Below are 18,264 nucleotides of genomic sequence, written 5' to 3' on the forward strand. Positions count from 1 at the left end.
CTCCAGAACTGGCCCCAGCGACTCTTTTCTTTTCTCATATCTCAGTTGAACGGTCGCTATAATCAGCGTATCACCCTTGAWGGGAACTATGTTGAATGAAAAGAAAAAATAATTTTGCCAAAAATTCATGCTGTTACATATTTAAACAGTATTTTGTGAAATTTTTATTTAAGACGCTCCATTATTTCCCTCGTGCGCTGCTCTAGACATTTCCTGCAGTCTTCTCGTTTGAACATGGATAAATCACATTATCTGCCGAAGCCAAAAAATATGAATAAAAAAAAACAAATTTTTTGTAAAAATTTCTTTATTCAATTTAATTAAAAAAAAGTTGAAGTTTGATTAGAAATACGAAAATACTTTTTCGACTACCCAATATAATTATGATGAATATCGTGTATTTTCTGACCACCCTATTGCCATTTTTACAAAACTATTTGAATGTGTTTATGTTTTTAAAGTATGATTATAATAGACATTCTAATAAATGCATTTCGGTGTTATAAGCTCTATTGTATGTATTGCAGGGTATGTATGTATTTGTGGGCGCAAGTGCTTGTGTAAGAATTCCTAGTCTCTCCCTCAAATGAAGACAAAGCAGATTATGGTCAATTAAGCTGACAAAAGCCAAAAATATTGGACAAAGAAAACACATTAGACAGCCACTAACTACTACACTCGGRTTTTATTGAAAATTAAGAAGAAACGCGCTGACACATGCACTGGGGAGAGCGAGTGCCTATTGATGTTGCACYGGGCAAAAGTGAAAAAGTTAAGTAGCCAAAGTCAAAAGTAAAATTGTGGGAGGAGTTGCATGTGCACTCTATGAACATCGTGAGAGATTGAGAGTGCAATGAGCACATTTTTAACAGCACACGCGACAAATGAACAAGCGATTTAGTCATATATGAAGAGACATGTGTTTAAGAAAAATTGCTTTTCCTTCGGTATCAAATATAATACGTTACTTTTTGAGAATCAAAGTGAGATCGRTGTGCTGAATAGCGTGAATAGTGGGAGATCTTTACTGCTCAAAACGCAAGCGCTGAAAACTCAAGCGTTCGGAACACTTGAAAMACTTGAAAGATGCTGTCGAATAATATGTGCAATACATACGTACAAAAAACTATATATTTGAAACAACAAAAATTATGAAAATGAGACAAGAGTTCAAGAGTTTTGAACATGCTCAGAACACGATATTTTGTATTGAAAAAGTAATTGAGCGTCGAGCAAACGCAAACTGTTGTATACAAAATTTCGACATCTCATGCGCATGAGATCACTACGAATTAAAGTGTGCAAAGACTAGCAAAACGTATGTTTTTTTCTTTTTCAAAAGCATGGCAAGAAACTTTTAAAATAATATTTATTTGTAATTGTTTTTTTATTTGATAACGTTTTTGCGAATTTTTTTCTTGACGCTACCAAAGTGCTGTGGCTCTCGTACGCACACACACTTATAATTTAGTGAGTAAACACCCACATTCAGTCTTGCTTAGGCCTGATTTCCGAGCATTTTTGCCGATTTGGAAAACTGTGGAGATACACTGCGGCGCTCGCAATAGTTTGCTGTATGCTGTCTGCTGTGCAGTGATCGTCAACGGCTACGAACGCTGCTTCAACGCGGAGAGTCAATTCAGTTCGTGCGTTCGCGGAGCGTGTGCGAGTACTCTTTGAAAAATTTACGGAAAGCAAATTTAAAATTTTAACGAAGGTGTGAAGGTTCTTCTGGTTCACAAGGTAGAATTCTTCTATAGGTGATCGCTGTGGTTGAATATCATATTTGGCATGTTTTTTCACTTTTGGTAACGCGCGGGGTTCAAAAAAGAAAAAAAAACAACAAAAGAATAAAAATGAAAATGTGAAAATTTTTATGTAAAAGGAAATTAAAAACACACACACACGTATAATTTTGTATTCAGGCGTACGCAGTGCATTGGAAAATTGATTAAAGTTAAGCAAAGTCAAGCGATTCGCGGCGATTACGAATGCTGCATACGCATCCGAGCAGTAGTGAAATTAGTACAAAAACCTCTACAAAATAGGCAAATCGGTGTTTAAAAATAGACGTGCCGCCGTCCGCAATACGGAGCAGCCAGTCAGTACACGAAAAACATAGCAGCACACTTATATGCGCGCTTACACTACACACTGCGGTATAGGCGGTTGGAGGACCGAAACGCAAAGAAGAAGCAAAAGAGGAAGATTTCTAGAAGGAAAAAAGTAGAAGTAGTAGACGAAGCACAAGTGTATTGAGTGCGCTCATACGGCATTTGGTGAATGTATAGAGCGTCTTTGACGTCGCTCACGTCTGCGTCATTGCTGCTTTCTTCGGCATTAGCCCGTGTAGATAGCAACGCCGTCAGCTTAGGCGGCGCGCACTTCGACTTGTTCGTTGTTTCCTACAACATCTTCACTTTCGTCGACGACGTTGTCGTAGTTGCCGCTGTTGTCGTCACAACGTCGACGGGAAGATATGAAGCAAGCGCCGCTCCACCAAAGGGGAAACACAAACAGACAACAAGAGAGTAGCGCACCCTGGCATATTGTGGGAATCGTGTCGATACGGTAAAATTTCGCTACAATTCGCCATTTATTCAGCATTCGAAAGCTGGTGAGTTGTCGTGAAATTAGAGTTTGTGCGGAGTGTGTTTTGCTGCAACGCATCTAATCTTGCAACTTGTGGCATTTTATTTATACGCGGAAACAAATATAGCGGAATCAAGTAGTAATAAAAATTTTGTAAACAAACTCGTGTCACCGATTCCCTGCCGCAGTCCCTACGCAGCGGGCAAATATGCAAGCAGCGCCTYCGAACGCCGCCACAAAACCTAAAACCGCCTCCATAACGACCACAACAAAACCGACCATAATAACGCATCCAGTAAAAACGAAACCCTACATTGATTCCCATCTATATCAGTCTACATTACAGCAGCAGCAACAAAAAACAATTGGTAGTCCGATTGGTAGCGGCAAAACGAGCGTCGTGCTCTCCGACGATCCCACGCGAGAGATTGAGGAGATCTCAAAAAAGATATCGGAGCACGCCGATGCATTATACCATACGTGGAAGAGTCGTGGACTAGCACCGACTGAATTGTTGGGTTTCTATACGCATGCAGCGGCTGCAGCTGCAACAGGCGACGGTGCAAGTGACGCGGGCGATCTTTTTGCGGTCGATGACGAGCAAACAGCGGAGGGACTGCAGAARTTGGTGAAAACCTTTGTGTTAAAAGATAAGGAACAGCGCGCGGGCAAGGCGCACACGAATACCAGTAGCGCGGTTGGCAGATTAGGTAGTGGTGTTGTGAGTGCCGGTGTTATTGGTATAGGTGGTGTTGGTGGACTCGTTGGCGCCGGTAGCGTTGATACAATAMAAGAGTCAAACGTCGATGTCAATATGGTGGGTAAATTGAAACAGACAACGACGTCTACAACAAAAAGGAGCGTCACGTCACCGAAGTCACCCACAACCACATCGGCTATATTGATGAAAAGCGCCGATGCACCTGGCGCTGATGTAGTGGATACGCTGAAGAAGAAGACTACAAAATCCAATGGTAAAACAGTCGGCGCCACATCTTCCAGTGCGGCGACGTCTTCGGTAACTAGTAAGTCGGCGCTTGCACAGAAGCATGAGAAACAACAACACGCAACTAGCAGCGGTAGCGGCGCCGCAACGTCAACTAAGTCGCGAGGCACAAGCTCTGTCTCCAACCCTACAGCTAACACTACCACAATTGGGCGCAGTAAGCCRCATGTTTCGAATTCCGCACCACTGGATATTAACTTAACGGTGGACTTAAATCTAGATCTGTCGGATCTTTCAGAGTTGCAGACGCATAATTTGCGCAAAATCAAAGAGCTGCTACAGGAAAATACACCAACAACAACAACAACAACACAAACAGCGAAAGCTGCAACAAACAACGGTACGAAGCAGTCGAGGAAGACGAATACGGCTAATACAACATCAACGACAGAYGCCGACGCCGCGCGACATAGCGCTACTCATCATTCACGCCGCGGAGAGCTGACGCCCAAAAGCAACCATGTCGATAGTGGCGGTGGTGGCAAGGGTGAAGTGATGGCTGTCARCAATGGCGGCGGAGGAAGTGTCAATAAAGCGGCAATCACAATTGTTGGCAACGGTGGCGTTGCTGCTGTTGATGGTGTTGTTGYTGTTGCAGCAAGTGTCAATGTTGATAAAAATAGCGGCACCAGCGGCGCGGGTGCGAGCAGCAGTGGCGACAAAGGTRGCGGCGCGGCCATTAYAACAGCCACGAACAGCAAGCGGAGCACGGCGGCGGCTGCGAAAGTGAACAATTCGAAATTAACGCCAGCTGATAATCAATCGAATCATAGTGCCATTAGCGTCAGTGGCCACAAGCAATCGAGCAAAGAAAGCGGCGAAAAAAGTACCATCACAACAACGAGCGCGACACCGAGCACGCGGATTGCAACTGTCAGTGGCAGTAGTGGCAACAAATCAATCAAAGCGCCCACCATTAAGGAGGATAATAAGAACGACAGCAACAACAATACCAATACCCATACTACTAATCACTTGAGTAGTGGTGCYAGCCAACATCGTAGTGGCAGCAAGTCGAGCGCGAAAAAGGATACAAGAACTGCTAACAGYAACGGYACAGGAGCAGCAACGGCAGGCTCTACAATTGCTGGCGCTACGGCTGAGAACGGTATGGCAGCTATGCCTGCAGCAGCAAGTGGCGCGTCAACAACAACACCTTCAAAATTTGTCAAATCTGGACGTACGCTGACCAATGGACAGGATAAATATGGTAAAGTGCCAGCATAAAGTATTCTTACAATATACATACATACATATTCACATAAAAAACGCTTTGCAAATTTCAATATTAATCACAAGAATTTATCTGCTCAATTAGTTGGTCGACCGATACTTACGCGCGGCTCGGTTGCAGAGCGTGTGCTTATGTTCGAGAAGTGTCCGGATGTGCGGAACTCGTTTTTGAATATCAAAAGACCCGATCCAGCGGATGCGCCACCAAAAAGTCTGCTCAAGGTGAGTAAATTATCACTGACGTCGCCGTGCGCTTCGAAGCCTAGCATCTATATACATATCTACATTTGTGAGTGTGATGTGTGTATGTGCGCTTATTCAATGTATGTATGTATATGAGGTGTGCAGGTGCAAAATACTGTTAAAAAAATGAAAATTGACTCGTCATAAAATCACAATGGATTTTCAATATTTTCCTCTAATGCTACACTGCAAAACGGTTATCTAATAGAGCGATGAAAAACAAAAACAATAGCAACAGCACGAAGCACCGACATGATGAAAATGAAGTGAGCGGTGTATGCATGGCAACGAAGTGCGGCAAGCGGTGTGCGAAATGCATAAAGTGACCAATGAATCACATTGCTACACTGTGCAACAACAGCGCGAAATGTTAGACGTCGTTTAAGGTTTTTTTCAAAAAATTGAAAAAATTCAAAACGGTGAATTTTAGAAGTTTGCTCTCGCTTGTAAAAACTTATGTCAAAAATTGACAACTGAAATGTCAAAAATTGACAAATTGGACAAGTGTTTCACGGTCACCYGTCAAATTAGAAGAATCTGCATATAGTTTGTAAACAGGGCCTTGGCCTTTGTTTAAAAATAATCGAAGATTTCTATGTTTGAGATGTTTATCATTTCAAAAATCAGTTTCTGTTTTTTTTTTGTTTTTAAGATTTAACCCACTTCTTTAAGGCAAATACAYTTTTGACACCATTTATACTATACCCTTTTCAAGCAAGCATCTTATATAAAGTRCAAAATTGTATTTCTTGGTTCAAAACATTCGTACGGCAAGCTTACAAAGCATCTAAGTAGAACAATTCAATTATTATTCTGAAATTATGAGTCCATGTTAGTTTCTKAAAGACCGTTAATTATGAGAATATTTATTACATTTAAATTTAATTGAGTTAAGTAAGTAATAATTAACAAAATTAAATTATTAATTTAATTTATTAATTTATTTCTCAAAATTAAATTTCCCGCAATTGCACAGTGTACTCGTAATTAACACGATCTGCAGCCGAACCTCAAATGCGTGCCGACAATTTTTAAGGTTGCCGCCGCAACGCCACCGTGTTAATGCAACGTTTTTTTTTTGGTCAGACGAAAAAAAAACACAGCAAAAGTGTGAAAGCGACTAAAATAAAAATATAAAAAATCGACAWAAGACATGAGATTAGCGTAATCTCTGTACAATGGAACGAAGATTAGTTTGATTTGCTATTRTTTGGCTCTRCTATTTCATTTAATTGATTTCAAATAATCTGCTTTAGTTTTATTTTGCTGCTAATTGCTGCGGCTTGTGTTTACGACTTTTTCACATTTTGAGAAGCTTATTATGTTCTCTACTTCTAGCCGCTTTTTTGAAAAAGTTCATTATAATATATAATAACATATAAATCGGTATGCGTGTGAYTAGCAGCTAACAATGAAGTTCATTTGTTATTATCAATCAATTTACATTGGTCAGTCGTCTAACCCGACCAAAAAGCACATTAACTTTTGTCAGTGTTTTATATTTTTTAAGTTACACTTTGCATGATCTAAGGAACTCTCAGAATGGCATCACTTTTTGAAACTTCGTTTTTCTTCTAAGTAAAGTAATGTCAAAATGCACAATTTCGAACTATGRTCGCGCTTTCAAAGCATATTTAGAAAAATGGAAGACTCATTTTAGTGTGTTTTAGAGAGATTAATTTATATGTCGTGCATAAAGTTGGGTTATTCGCTATAAAGAGAAAAAAGAGACAATTTTTGCAGAGAAATTCTTACAAAAACTCYGAAATTATTTTTTTTTATTGAGTTATAAAATTTATAAGAAATAAAGTGTTTCTTACAATARTCAAACTTYAACCGTTAATTTCTTTTAAATGGTTATATTTACGAAAAAATCGTTAGAGAACATTTTGTGAATCATTAAATTTGCTACCAAATCTAGGTTAGGTTAGGTTAGATGGCTGATAGATGATCGCACGAGGACTGGTGTATGTAGTCCTTTGTCAAGCCGTAGGAATTAAGAACTCCAGTGTTCGGACTTACTGATTGGCCAAACGCTTAGTAGCCAATACAAATTTGCAAAGGCGCTTAATTTCAACTCCCACCAGTTCCTTGGGATGTCTGAAGATAGCGCTCCCAAGTCTTTACGTCTTGACCTCCCAGAAGCGGGACAATCAAGAAGAAAATATTCAAAGAGATTACGAGATCTCCTGCAATCAATGTTGAGCCAGAAGGCTTTTGCAACTGCACAAGTACCGTACGTGGCTCAGCGCTGGCCAAGCTTCCGCAAAGCCCAGCTATCCAGTAGTAGAACACAAGAGGATACGGGMGCACCAACCCGCTCCCATTCTACCGATAGTGATTCAAGGGTGCCTTTCCTTGCTAACTCATCAGCTTTGCAATTACCTGCGCTTCCGCTATGGTCCGATGCTATTGATAGCGAGATTAGGCACTCCTCGCCCAACCCTGAGCGCAATGTAAATGAGTATCATCGCTCTGTTATCTGAGTGAATGTCCACTTCTGTAAAGGAGTGTGGAGTGCGTCGGTGTAGCAAATCTATTGCTACTTTGATGGCTGCAAAATCTATGAAACGAGATATTTTTTTCAAGCAGTTGGAAACGAGTTATGATTTTTTTGATTTGACGCTACGCTCATCGTTCACGCCTATAGAATTCCTTGCGAAAACTGCACGAAATTGCTTGTGAAAGCAGGCAAATCAACTTTTTTCCACCAAATAATTAAGGAACAATTAAAGCTGACAGAAATGCGATTTGTTGCTTCGTACTAAGAAAACACTATTCATTGCCACGATCACCTTTATATTTGCATGCTCATTGCTCTGTGTACAGCTTCATAGAATAATCTAAGCGTAAATACATATGTATGTATGTATTGGCATTTATATGTATGCGTGTATTTAGCTTGAAGTACAAATTGTTTTTACTTGTGGTTTATTGGCAATTCGCTTTATCTACACAAGTTGTGAATATATTTTTGTAATCGTACTAAATAAATCGACATAAATTTAGAYGAACGCCCGTCAATACAACCCACACACAGCGACACATACATACACAAGTGAGTGTRTGTGTGTGTGTAAATGGTGTACCTACGTATTAGCGTCGCACCTTGGGGCCCGCGCAAACAATTGTCGAAATGTCTGCGCCTCGTGCAATTCGCCAACGGCCAATGAAACGGTTAAGTTGTAAAACGCCAATTTGAAAATCGAATAATCGGAAAAACGGAAAATCACTCATTCCAAATTTTCCCTATCTTTCAAGAYTTTTTGTTTTTATTTTAATTTTATTTTTTTGCTTATTTATTTTATTTAGTTGAATTCTTTGCTGAGATATGCACACTCTGACTCTTGGTTTCTGGTAGTGGTTTTTATTGTAATTAGTGTATTTTTTTTTTATTGTGACGTGTCGAACGATCTTAAGTTTAAGGAGAGTACTCTTAAGTTATTAGCGAAATCATTGTTTGCGAGTATATAATTACAGTGGTGGTCAGAAAATTGCTACAAATTAATCGAGGAGGGGTTTAATTTTCTTATTTCAAAGCAAATTTCAATAAAACAGGGTTTTCCAATAAGTGTGAAATAAATTCTTTTCAAAAAGAAATACACGAATTGTTAAGGAATTCAAATGTTTTTTATTTAATATTAAGAAGTAGTCTAATGGGATAGCCTAATTTCTTGACATAATCGCATCTCCGCGCTTTTCTCAAAATAATTCGGTTGTTATACGTATTGTGTGACACGTAGCTCCGCCTTGCTGAAACCATATGTTGTCAATATCAACTTCTTCCAATTACGGCCATAAAAACTTTATTATATGTAATCTATACCGCTCTCCATTGACAGTAACGGTGCCACTAGCTTCATTTCGAACGAAGTAAGGACCGATTTTTCCACCGGACCATGCTGTAGGTTTACAATAACAAATCAGCCAATTTTCTCGCAAAATATCTTCAAAAAAAAAAAATGAATTGAAATTTTTCGGAATTCGGATGACACGCCCGAATAATAGCTGCATACCATGCACAGGATTTATTAAGTTTGCCACTAAGTATGTAATATGTAGCAGCATCTGATTCTCAGAAATAATATATATAAATGTTCAGCATGACAAAATTGCTATATCCGTCTTCTAACTGTATATAAACAAACTACTGCACCCGTTGTTGAGATATCGATCTAAAATTTCCTTCCCGAGGGGCTGCTCTTTTGTCGAGACTACCGTTATCAGACCACTAGAGCATATAACAGTCATACAAATTGAGAGATTAAAGTTTTGTTCTGTGTTTCCTCATGGAGACTGAATTTCCCGACCGTTAGGCCAAAGATACCTTCTTTACCGATCCTGCGCTAAGCACGATTTTGACATGTTGAAGAACTTCGCTTTGTGGCTATATGTTTATCCTTTATATATGTCCACTGTAGTAAATGCCACAAGAACCTACTCGTCTCAGTGCTTGCTCCATCCATCATACTTCTTGTACGGCGGTGATGTCAGCCTTTATTTTTACGAGGACATCAAACAGCTGGCCAGCGGCAACTTCCCAATTAAGAGACCGGTCATTCCAGTTGCATGCTCTCAAATTGTAATCTTTAATGCGTTTGCCAAGGTCGTCATTAAAATGGAAGTATCTCGTCCGAGGCTGTTATTTAGTTTTCAAACCCGCCGCACAACCCTTGGAAGAAATGGTTCGCCTTCTCACTTTAGCGCACCTTCAAACGGATATTCTTTGGCTACCCAGAGGATACTTGGTCTAAGACTGGAAGTCGTGAGCTGCTTGAACCATATGTAAAAGAATCGTTTCTGGCCACTCCCACGTGAATGGTGATCAGAGAACTTTCCTCCCCTGCGTGAACTTCTACACATGACTCCATCGAATATGCTTCTTATATTGATACCGATCTCTATCAACATAATTTTCGTATCTTAATTCTCAATGTTTCAAGATAAAAATATCCATTAAGAATAACAGAACCGTTAGTTGAAGCCAAACCATTACAAATCACTAACTYAAAAATTCTACATTTTTTCTTCCGAGAGCCTTTCGCTCCACTTCTGATATCATTTTACAGTAGTAGTATTAGATAGAAAAGCTTCATCAGAAATTTAAAATTAGTTTTTTTTTGCACAAATTTCTTTTTAAGCTCTTGTAACTGTCATTCGGCCTCGACTGTAAATTTGCATGCGTACATTTATTATGCGCCAAAATGTGTAAGTGTTTCCTTTTATTGCGCAATAAAAATATGTGCGACTGTGTGAGTGAAATTTCCCTTTTTGCCATGGCGATAAGTTCATTAAACCGAAAATTTGCACGATTTCGAGAAAAAAGCGAATTTTCGCAAAATTATTAAAGCATGTTTATATACATACATACATACATACATGCATACATATGTGCATTTATGGTAATCGTTGGACTCAAGGCGCTTTCGTGTGACGAAGATGTCGTCGCTTGTCAGCTTGCCGGCAATTTATGTAGCATGCAACAATGCTAAGCATAATTTTATGGCATGCGTCATAATTGTCGTTGTATTGCGAAATGTATTTATATATGTATGTGTGCACATAAATCTGTAATTTAAAAAGCCAAATAATAATAGGCCGAGCTAGTGCTTTTGTTGATTCAAACAAGTGGGAAAATGTGTAAACAATTTAAAAATATTTTGTTTAATATAGACTTGTACATACATATAAATGTACATATTTATACATGTGTGTTGCTATCTCATAAATATGGGCATGTGTTTCAGACGGTTTTTTGTTTAACTCCAAATTGCTTTAAGGTATTTTACATAAATAAATAAAAGCATTTTTTGTATACACAAATTCCATAAACTGCGATGCGATCAGTACATATTTTTGTTGAAATTAATTCAATTACTCAACATGCGCTCGTTGCCGCTCGTGTGTCGGCACACACTTTCATATTTACACAGATACTCGGTCGGGGGCGCGCAATTGTAGGCGGATATGCACGAATTCAGCGCAAATTTAACGCGCTCAACACGGAAATTTCCTTTTCACACAGACATATGTATGTAAAATACACATATACATTTGTATATATCGTCACCTAAAATGCAAAATAACGTAATATCATTTTTCAGAAGTTTACAGGCGAGGAAAAACGATATAATAGAAACAACTCAAATTCAAAGAAAATTTGAGTTTTAGTTATAAAATGGTTATATAGTGGKTATATATTGATTATATATTGGTTATATGTTGGTTATATATTGGTTCGTTATATAGAGAAATAAAACAGAACTTTTGAGTTTTAGTWATAAAATGGTTATATAGTGGTTATATCTGACAGTGGAAGCTATAAATTTTATGCTACATATATGTATGTATGTAACATGAATCGCAAGCAATAAAAAACTCAATTTCTACTTTTTTGATGTTATGTTGTTTTGCATTTTACGTGACGATATATGTACGTACATATGTATATGCGTGTGTGTTTATATTATTTCACTCCAAAAAATGTACAAATGCATGTAGGTGCACCGCCTCCGCTTTTAATTATTTGCAAATACATATAAGTACTCCCACAAGAGCGAAGGAAGCAATCAAAACACAAACATACTTATTGGCCAAAGTATGCACTTAATGGCGAAGTTTTCTCATTAAACCAGTGGCACACAAACTGTGTTAGTATGACGATTATGTTTATGGCTTCGATTAAACAGTTTTTTGGGGTGCTTTTCTGTTAAGATCAGTGCACGAAACGCAACGAAAATTAGTAAATCATCACTGCCACATAACAACCACAATATGAAAGAGCACTTGCTTAACTTATTTAAGAGCTAAAGCTTCTACAGCTCAAGTATCTAAACTTTATTTACGTCTCCTTTGCTGCGATTTGTGTATAAAGGAAGTGTCTTTTGCTATGGTCTGGTAATTTTGCACATCATATCTTRTTATGTGTCATCAGAGTTTCGGAAACCCTGCCAAAGAATGATAATCGAGTATCTTTTATTATAATTGTTTTACAAAGAATTGTATATGAYGTCGGTTCTATTAATATTGGAAGAATTACAATAAAATTTACAATATCTATATATAAATAAGATTAAAAGAAATCGTGTGAAGTTATATACTCTAAAAGGAGTGTATATGGAATGAACGAATTATGAACAACGCAATTTATGATTATTTTAATGTTAACATTTTTATCGTAGCTGCTTATGACGACTTCAAAACCGAGAAGTCTAAAATGTTAATTTGTTTTAGATACTTTTAMATTGTAACGGGTGATCCATGCAGAGGTACCTTTTACATTAACCTTTTTTTGACAGATCACGCGTGAGTCGWTTTTAGCTGTCATGTTGTTTTTGTTCAGTATTGTTTGGCATTTCATCATCTAAGAAGATCCGCCGTTTTCGAGYCAAATTTGTTTCAGCGATGAGCCCCATTTCTGGCTCAAAAAGAATGTAAACAAGAAAAATTGCCAAACTGAAGAGAGTCAAGAGTGGGCTCATTTCTTCAAAAATGATGCCTGCAAGTAAAGCTCGTAATCTCATCGACTTTTGGTTTCCACACAACGCATCAATCAATGGATTTATTGAGAGAACACATCTGTGAGCAAATAATTTCACGTTTTGGTCCGGTCGATTGACCACCAAGATCGTGTGATGTCACAAMGTTACACTTTTTCCTGTTGGAATATGTAAAGTTTATAATCTATGCGGACAATCCCACTTCGATTTAGGGCTCGGAGCAGAACATCACGCTTGTCTCTCGCCAGTTACCAGACGAAATGCTCGAACGAGTCATTGAAAATTGTACTCAACGGATGGACCAACTGAGGCGTAGCCGCGGCCAACATTTAAAAGGGATAATCTTCAAAAATTAAATGGCAAATAATATCTTTTCGTATGTTAATAAACATTCTCCATTAAATTTGAAGTTTCTATGTTTTTTTCTTTAAAAATGGGAACCTCGAAATGGATCACCCCTTTAAGTATGTTTAGGTATGTGATATAAGTGGCGTGCAAGCGGTTTACTTTTTGCAAAAAAATTACAAAGTTTCTTCGAAAATTATAGATTTTKAATTAGTTTTTAAATATTTTCCAAAATTACAAGTTTTTTGACTACTCCGCAGGTTAAATTGCATTCAACACCGCCACCGCCGCCCGAACACAATTCAATACAACGTGAAATTCGGAATACCAAAACAGCTTACATACCCAGGTGAGTGAACGCTTTGAGCGCCGAGAAATGTATACTCCTTCACATAAATTCTCTCACTTTCACAGATTTTACTTCCCACATGGCAAGCCACAGCCACAAATCGCATTGGAACGCACTTTGCGCGGTATTTTGGCCGCGTTCGACTCATTTCCGAACAATCAGGTGACCAAAGACGAGCTGCCGCGCATTTTGAAAATCTGCGGTCTGCCCTTCTATTGGCGCATGCCGGTGATGGTTTTCTGTCAGCAGGGCAACTCTGGGCTGGTGGAGCGACAAAGATTCGTGGAATTCTGGAAACAGTAATTAATAACCAACCCTATACCAAAGTACCTTTAGGCATAACCCGAAACTATTATTTTGCTTATTTAGAATGAATGTTTACTGTCATGATGCCGCCTCACGCTTCGTTTACATTTTATCACGCGGTCAACGTTTTCGCCAATATATACTGCCAGAGGATTTGGCGCCGCTCGTGCAAGACGTGGTCGATACACATCCTGGCTTGGCGTTCCTCAAAGAGGCCACCGAGTTTCATTCCAGATATGTACACACAGTCATTGCGCGAATATTCTATTCGGTGAATAGATGCTGGTCGGGCAGGATAAACATATCGGAACTGAAGAAATCCGATCTCTTGGAGGTTTGTAGATGTTGGCTAACGCTTAAACTGCTATTACTGTAAGTCACACTTCCACTTTAAGGTGCTCAAGTTACTGGAGGAGGAGGATGATATCAATCAAATTATGGCTTTCTTCAGCTATGAACACTTCTATGTCATCTATTGTAAGTTCTGGGAATTGGACAAAGATCATGATCTGCTTATCAATCAGGATGATCTGGCGCGGCATAGTGATCATGCTTTGTCCACACGCATTGTTGAGCGAATATTTTCGGGTTGTGTAACGCGCGGTGATAACAAGAAGCAGCCAGAAGATGAGCCGAAAATGTCCTATACCGATTTTGTGTGGTTTCTGCTTTCCGAGGAGGATAAGCGTACACCTACCGCAATCGAGTATTGGTTCCGTTGTATGGATATCGACGGTGATGGTGTGTTGTCCATGTACGAATTGGAGTACTTCTATGAGGAACAACAACAGCGCATGGAATCGATTGGCATTGAGACGTTGCCATTCGAGGATTGTTTGTGTCAGGTGAGCATGCTTTAATATGTTTAGTCAAGGATCCCAATAATCAAAGGCCGATACTCAGCTAACAGCTCGGCTGCTCTTATATTATTGAAAGTTACATATGTATTTTTAGAAATACATATCTAATAGAAATAACTCAGTCGTGTTATATACAGTTTGAGAAGCACTGTTCTAATAAACGAATCTGATTTCAGATGCTGGACATGATTAAGCCTGCACGTCGCGACTGTGTTACATTGGGCGATTTGAAGCGCTGCAAAATGACACATGTCTTCTTCGACACATTCTTCAATCTGGAGAAATACTTGGATCATGAGCAACGTGATCCGTTTGCCTCGCAAAGAGATGAATATGTAAGTAGTTGAAAAAAAAAAACAAATAATAATTATTAAAAAGCTCTTTTCATTAAAAATCATACTTTGTTGTGTCGTTTAGTCTTCGGATTGGGATCGCTTTGCGGCGCAGGAATACGAACTGCTCATCTCGGAGGAAAACGAATGAACACATACTAACATGCATACAAATCGTACAAACTACATACACATCTACAAGTTCTTTGTATAAAGCAAATATGTGCAAAGCTATTTTTATAAAAAAAACAAAAACAAAAACAAAACCAAAAAACGAAAGAAAGTTTATAAGGAGAGGGAGCAAATTTTTCTAGTACACCTAACAATCTATTGAATTATATTTATTTTTTATGATCCTAGTTATTTATAAACATACACACCCACATTTCGCATGAACCAAATTAAAATATGCATACACTAACAAATACCAAAAGCGAGCGGGATTTGGAGAATATTAGTGAAAATCCACGAACCACTCGTATGGCCATTACCTAACGTTGAATGGCGGAAAATCTAGTCACAAACACTCATTATTTGCATAACACTTGCAATCATAACAAATTGATGTGCGAGAAAACAGCGCTGAGCCGGTAAATGGGAACGGAAGCAACATAAGCGATGAGAACCATTGGTGAACGCAATTAAGTGCAATAAAATATGGACCACAAGCACGCTTTAAGAATACAAAATAATAAAAAATTATATCAATTAGTCGCAATATGTTTTTGTTGTTGACTTAATTAAATAATTTTTTATTTAAAATTTAGTTTCGTTTTCTTATTTTTTTATTTTGATTTATTTNNACTTCGTAATTTTGCTTATCTAATATTTCGGAACCGCTATCCGAATGCGCATGATGTACGCCACTGTTATTACCAGCACCGGACAAGTGTCCCTTCGGCGGCAATTCTGTRCCGGATGTGTTGCCTATTGTGTGTCCAATACCGGATATATGCAGTAAATCGGTGCGGCCCATTGCATCGTTGGACTGTATGTTCGTTTGCGTTTGCACTTGTGGCAAATTGTGGTGTATGCGTTTGTAGTGATTGTAAACGGCGACGGCGAGTACCTTTTTCGCAAAATCCTGTCCKACCACATGACGATCCAAGTACTCCATGATTTTCTGTGGGGGCGGTGGTGGTTTTCGATAATTTTTCGGCTCCTCCTTTGCATTCTTCTTCGTATCGACTTCGGACAGCACGACGAAGAAGTGATTACATTTAGCACACTTCACGAAACGTGTTGAACTGACAAAAGTCTCCACTTGCGTGCATGGATTACCACATTTCGGACAGGATAGTATATTCTTGTCATTGGGCGGTTCACCGCCGCTGCCTGCGGTCGTGGCGCCACCACCAACTCCGACACCACCCATCGAACCGCCACTGCTGGCGCCTGTGCCCGATGTGGTGCTGCCGTTGGTGGTGCTGCCATTGCCCGACGATGCCGCGGTAGCTGTGACGGTTGTGCGGAAGGGCCCATTGCCATCTGTATGATTGTGCAGGCAACGTGTTGAAGTCACCGCTTATACACATCTAGATGTGTATAAGAGACAGATATTTATATTATATAAAATACGCTATTATTTTAAAATAAAACTTGACACTACTTTTTATTATTTAATGCTATCAAAAAAATTAATATATTTCTCAATAATTTCAATTTTTTTTTTGCTCTTTACTTGTAATAGTTTTTGTTGTTGCTGTTGTCTACATGTCTCACAGAAACAATTTGTTTAAACCTGTATTTCGTAAAGGTAATATATATTTATACAACGTGTAGAATTTTTTGTATTTTTGCAATTTTTTTTCAACAAAAAGTTTATCGCTTTCTTCTTCACTTTTAATAACATTGGACAAACATTGCTTAAATATGTAGAATTTTCGAATTTTGGCATTCAGCGTACATACATAGACATTTTGTAGGTAAACAACATCGCCTTGGGCTTGCTTTGATCAAGTCATTCACATTTGCCGTTCACACATGCGTGGTACAGTGAAATATTCATAAACTTTTCTTATTTGCGTTTATTGCAAAATATAGACTAAAAATATACATAAGTAGTGCTCATTTAATAATAATAATGATCATAATAATGTATATTGAAAATAATTGATTATTGTTTGCTGGGCAATTTCAATATATATATGTGTTTTTTTTTCTTTTGCTTTTTTGCCTTTAAATATTCCTTAAGGATATTCTGTTTCCTAATAGCTGTTCAAAAATATAACGTAAAGTACGGGGTGTACTTGAACAATTTGTGTAGTGGTAGTAAATGGAGGACCAACGCAACGCCACAACGCAACCGCAAACACATTTGTCTCGCTTTTTGTTGTTGTTTTGGTGAGAAAGCTTCGAACAAAAGCCGATTTTTTTTTGGTTTTTGTTTAAGCAAAAGCACTCATGCACTGCTGTGATAGCAACATGTTGCCGCAACATTTCTGACGTGTACTATAGTGTCAATTTATTGCGTGATGCGTACTTTGGCGCTTTCGCTGTCCTCATAGTTTTTACCCTCACTATCATTCTCATCCGCGGTACCGTCATCGCCATTTTCTTTGCGTACATACACTGGCTGTGCGTCGCCCTTCACGTAGTCGGCGGTGATGTGTACACCGGTGATATCGGAACCGGGCACCAAAAACATGGGATCTAGTAACAATTGCTCCTGTTGTACGCGAGTGAATTGTTTAATATAAATTGTAAAAAACTTTATATTCATTTGCAACTCACCATAATCGAACGGAGGCCACGTGCGCCGGTATGACGCTCCATTGCCATGGCGGCTATCGACTCGATGGCATCACGCTCGAATGTCAACTCCACCTTATCCATGCCGATGAGCGCCTTGTATTGCGGTATTAAGGCATTCTTGGGTTCGGTTAGAATTCTCACCAGCATACTCACATTGAGGCTGTGGAAGGGTACAATGACGGGGAAGCGACCAACAAATTCCTACAAACAATTCAGAATTATAAAAAAAATGTATAAGGGAGACAAAATGTGTGGAAGCATAAATATGGGCGATGGGCGTAAATCACATAGTGACAATGGTGGTCTAAACTTACAGGTATCATGCCGAATTCGACGAGATCTCTAGCTTGCACTTTTTTCAGGCTTTTATCGCGTTCCTCCTGATCACTGTCCATCGGAGAAGCGGTCGATTGAGCGGCACGACGCCCGGACGAAKTTGTTGATGGTATGCCGAAACCCAAATACTGCAACGCAAGAGAAATTATAAAAAAAACTCGAAAAATGGTATGTTATGGACCCAAACAATACACACCTTTTCGTTGAGTCGCCTTGCAATAAGACGATCCAGTCCAGTATAGGCGCCCGACGCCACAAAAAGTATATTCGTCGTGTCCACTTGTACAGTCTCGCCTCGTAATTTACGCGGTGAATTACGTTCGGGTACGTTAACGATGGTGCCTTCCAGCATTTTCAGCATGCCCTGTTGCACACCCTCGCCGCCTACGTCACGCAACTGATGTATGCC

The 18,264-nt window shown here is 38.9% G+C and overlaps 2 protein-coding genes across 2 annotated transcripts in view; one reads left to right on the top strand and one right to left on the bottom strand.

Moving 5' to 3' along the window:
* Nucleotides 1-1,452: 1,452 nt before the first annotated feature.
* Nucleotides 1,453-15,372, top strand: LOC108977822 (serine-rich adhesin for platelets). The gene is made up of 8 exons (XM_018947744.1): nucleotides 1,453-4,808; nucleotides 4,917-5,053; nucleotides 13,179-13,267; nucleotides 13,333-13,566; nucleotides 13,637-13,907; nucleotides 13,969-14,418; nucleotides 14,610-14,768; nucleotides 14,851-15,372. Exons 1-8 carry the CDS (start codon nucleotides 2,801-2,803, stop codon nucleotides 14,914-14,916), a joined length of 3,414 nt encoding a protein of 1,137 aa, XP_018803289.1. The 5' UTR covers nucleotides 1,453-2,800; the 3' UTR covers nucleotides 14,917-15,372.
* Nucleotides 15,373-16,975: 1,603 nt separating this feature from the next.
* The window catches only part of LOC108977825 (ATP-dependent Clp protease ATP-binding subunit clpX-like, mitochondrial), a gene marked incomplete in the record, with an annotated part of 5,779 nt that continues 4,490 nt past the window's right edge, over nucleotides 16,976-18,264 (bottom strand). The window contains 4 exon segments of the mRNA XM_018947746.1: nucleotides 16,976-17,433; nucleotides 17,499-17,720; nucleotides 17,834-17,983; nucleotides 18,052-18,264. Of these exon segments, the coding sequence (XP_018803291.1) occupies nucleotides 17,230-17,433; nucleotides 17,499-17,720; nucleotides 17,834-17,983; nucleotides 18,052-18,264 (789 nt within the window).

This window comes from Bactrocera latifrons, unplaced genomic scaffold (genome assembly GCF_001853355.1).
Source record: "Bactrocera latifrons isolate USDA-ARS-PBARC rearing strain unplaced genomic scaffold, ASM185335v1 scaffold_96, whole genome shotgun sequence".
NCBI lineage: Eukaryota > Metazoa > Arthropoda > Insecta > Diptera > Tephritidae > Bactrocera > Bactrocera latifrons.